General features: G+C 51.7%; 1 protein-coding gene across 2 annotated transcripts in view; it reads right to left on the reverse strand.

Annotated features, from left to right (window-relative positions):
- Positions 1-2,565, reverse strand: part of ZNF423 (zinc finger protein 423) — a 327,816-nt gene that overhangs the window by 319,927 nt on the left and 5,324 nt on the right. Inside the window, exon 2 of one of the 2 annotated variants that reach the window (XM_023726976.1) lies at positions 991-1,050. Coding sequence is in view for 1 of the 2 variants with exons in the window: in XM_004371639.2 (XP_004371696.2) it covers positions 991-1,159 (169 nt within the window). In the remaining variant the exon portion in view is untranslated. Of the gene's footprint in view, positions 1-990; positions 1,191-2,565 lie in introns of those variants that run through there. The other variant, XM_004371639.2, reaches the window with a different exon arrangement.

Consider the following 2,565-nt stretch of genomic DNA (forward strand, 5'->3'; position numbering starts at 1 on the left):
AGGTCTCCAGGCTGCGCCTGACCTGTGGACCTTCAGACACAGCCTACCCAGGTGTCCAGGCTGCACATGACCTGTGGACCTTAAGACGCAGCCTACATAGGTCTACAGGCTGTACCTGACCTATGGACCTTCAGACACAGCCTACTTAAGTCTCCAGGCTGCAGCGGACCTATGAGCCTCCAGACACAGCCTTCGTAGATCTCCAGGCTGCAGCTGACCTACGGACCTTCAGATACAGCCTATATAGGTCTCCAGGCTGCACCTGACCTATGGACCTTCAGACACAGCCTACATCGGTCTACAGGCTGCACCTGACCTGTGGATTTGGGGCTGGCCAGTCCCCAAGATCCTGTGAGCTAACCTCTTGAACTAAATCTCTCTCTCTCTCTATATATATATATATATATATATAAACTTACATATGTGAATATCTATCTATATATATGTAAACAGCTCTCACTGGTGCTGTTTTCTCTAGAGAACCCTAATACACCCACATGCCCTACAAGTCTGAGGGTCTCTGATCACCTCCCCTTGATAAGTATTTACCCTCCCCACCCCACTCCCACCCCCGATTACCAGCTCTCAGAGTGCAGGGCAGCCCCCTCCAGGAGCAGAATTTATAAATTCTGATTTAGACTGGAGTACAAACACCCAGTTGAAAGTGTTTTTCCTGTAACTGGGTGGGAACGAACTTGCAGCATACCCATTGCAGGGATCTTCAGAGCTGGGGGGTCGCAGCCCACCTGAATGTGCCCACAGAAGGGAACATGGCCCTCAGGTGAGAAGGGCATGTTGGTCTCTGTCTGTAATAGATTTTATTGACCATATGGAACAGATATAAAAATCATGTTACACAGGGTAGTCTGGATTGGAAACAGGAATGTGACTCAAAGAATATGATTTCCATAACCAGATGGGTGGTTCTCTGAGTTCCTGGGCCAGCCCCCCGGGCCCCCAGCAGCCCTCCCACCAGCCCCAGGCGTTTACCTGATGCTGTCACGAAGGAATCCCAGGCCCGCGCGAAGTCCGAGGCCTCCCCCTCTTCAACTGAAAGAGAGAACAGAGATGGGACAGTGAGCTGTGGAGCTGTACAGACGGGTAACGGGGCGGGGGCACAGGACGAGGAAGACGGCACATGGGTACGTTCTTCCGGCATTCACGCTCAGGGGAGCACAACCAAACCAGTGCTGGCAAGTCATCAACTCTGACTAACGGCGCCCCCATGTGTGTCAAAGCAGAACTGTGCTCCGTGGGGTTTTCAATGGCCAGTTTTTCCAGAAGTAGATCACCAGGCCTTTCTTCTGAGGCCTCTCTGAGTGAACTCAAACCACCAATCTTTCGGTTAGCAGCCAAGCACTGCTAACCGTTTGTACCACCTAGGGACTCATGTTCAGGGGAGAGGGGTTAAAAGCCCACAAAGAAGCCTTTGTTGGTCTCGCAGAGATGTAAAATGATTAGGCTAAAGCATGAATAGCAAATACATGCTGTGTCTGTTAAGTGTTCCCATCCCTGTGCCCCTGGCAGACATCACCAATAAATCACAGAACTGTCCCGAGCCAGGATACAGCATCAAAATCTTTCTCTACACAGTGCTACAGGTCGTTCCTAACTGTAATCAGAGTTTTCACTTGAGATGAAGCTATTTGCAACTCACAAAATAAAGCGAAGACTCAGACCTCTCCTGGATCCTACAGACATCATCCTCTACCAAGCATCCCATAGACCACCACTGAGATGTGAAGGCTCTCTTGATTACTCCAAGAAACAAATGAGGCTGCTGTCAGAGGTTAGCAAGCTCGGGGTGCTGCTCCCCACACTGAGATCTGACCCACAGATAGACCTCGGGACATGCGCAGGTCAGCTCTCCTGTGGTCAGCAGGTCTGAGTGCTCCGAGTCATAGGCCATCGCACTGCAGGCAACTCGCCTCCCCGACCTCACCCTGGGACCACAGCACAAGGCTGGGTGGGGATGGGGGGTCCCTGTCACCCTAGACCCCAGTATGTGAGGCCAGACTGGGGAAGGCCATGCACTTGAGAACATGGGAGAAACTCTATCCAGTATAATAAAGCCCTTGTCCTGGAATTAATCCCAGGCTGGGACAGGTAATAATATTAAAGCTGGGTTATGGACTTTGTAAAATGGAACTTTGTTGAAGCCAAAAATGAACACACACAGTGTTTTTCAGCTTTAACAGGCTCTGGAGCTCCACATATGTGCAGGCTGCAGCTACGCCCAGTTCTCCTCACACTGCCAATGCCACCGCTACGTAGGCTACACAATGTGTGCTGGGCACCGCGCGAAGGCTTGGCAGGCGTCACTGTTCTGAATCCGTGTCAGAGGGCTCAGAGAGGTGAAGTGATGCGCCTGAAATCACACAGCTAGGACGAGTGCATGCAGAACGGGCTCAAGCCCAGAGCTGTCTGTCTCCAAGGTTATGCCTGAAACCACTGTAAACTAAGGGGCAGAAGACTCAGTCCAGAACCGTAGCAACGTGGGACTGGAAAGCAGCGACTCCAACCCACCGCATCAGACGCAGGTCCACACCAGACCCAGGTCCACAC

This window comes from Trichechus manatus, unplaced genomic scaffold (genome assembly GCF_000243295.1).
Source record: "Trichechus manatus latirostris isolate Lorelei unplaced genomic scaffold, TriManLat1.0 scaffold00014, whole genome shotgun sequence".
Classification (NCBI taxonomy): domain Eukaryota; kingdom Metazoa; phylum Chordata; class Mammalia; order Sirenia; family Trichechidae; genus Trichechus; species Trichechus manatus.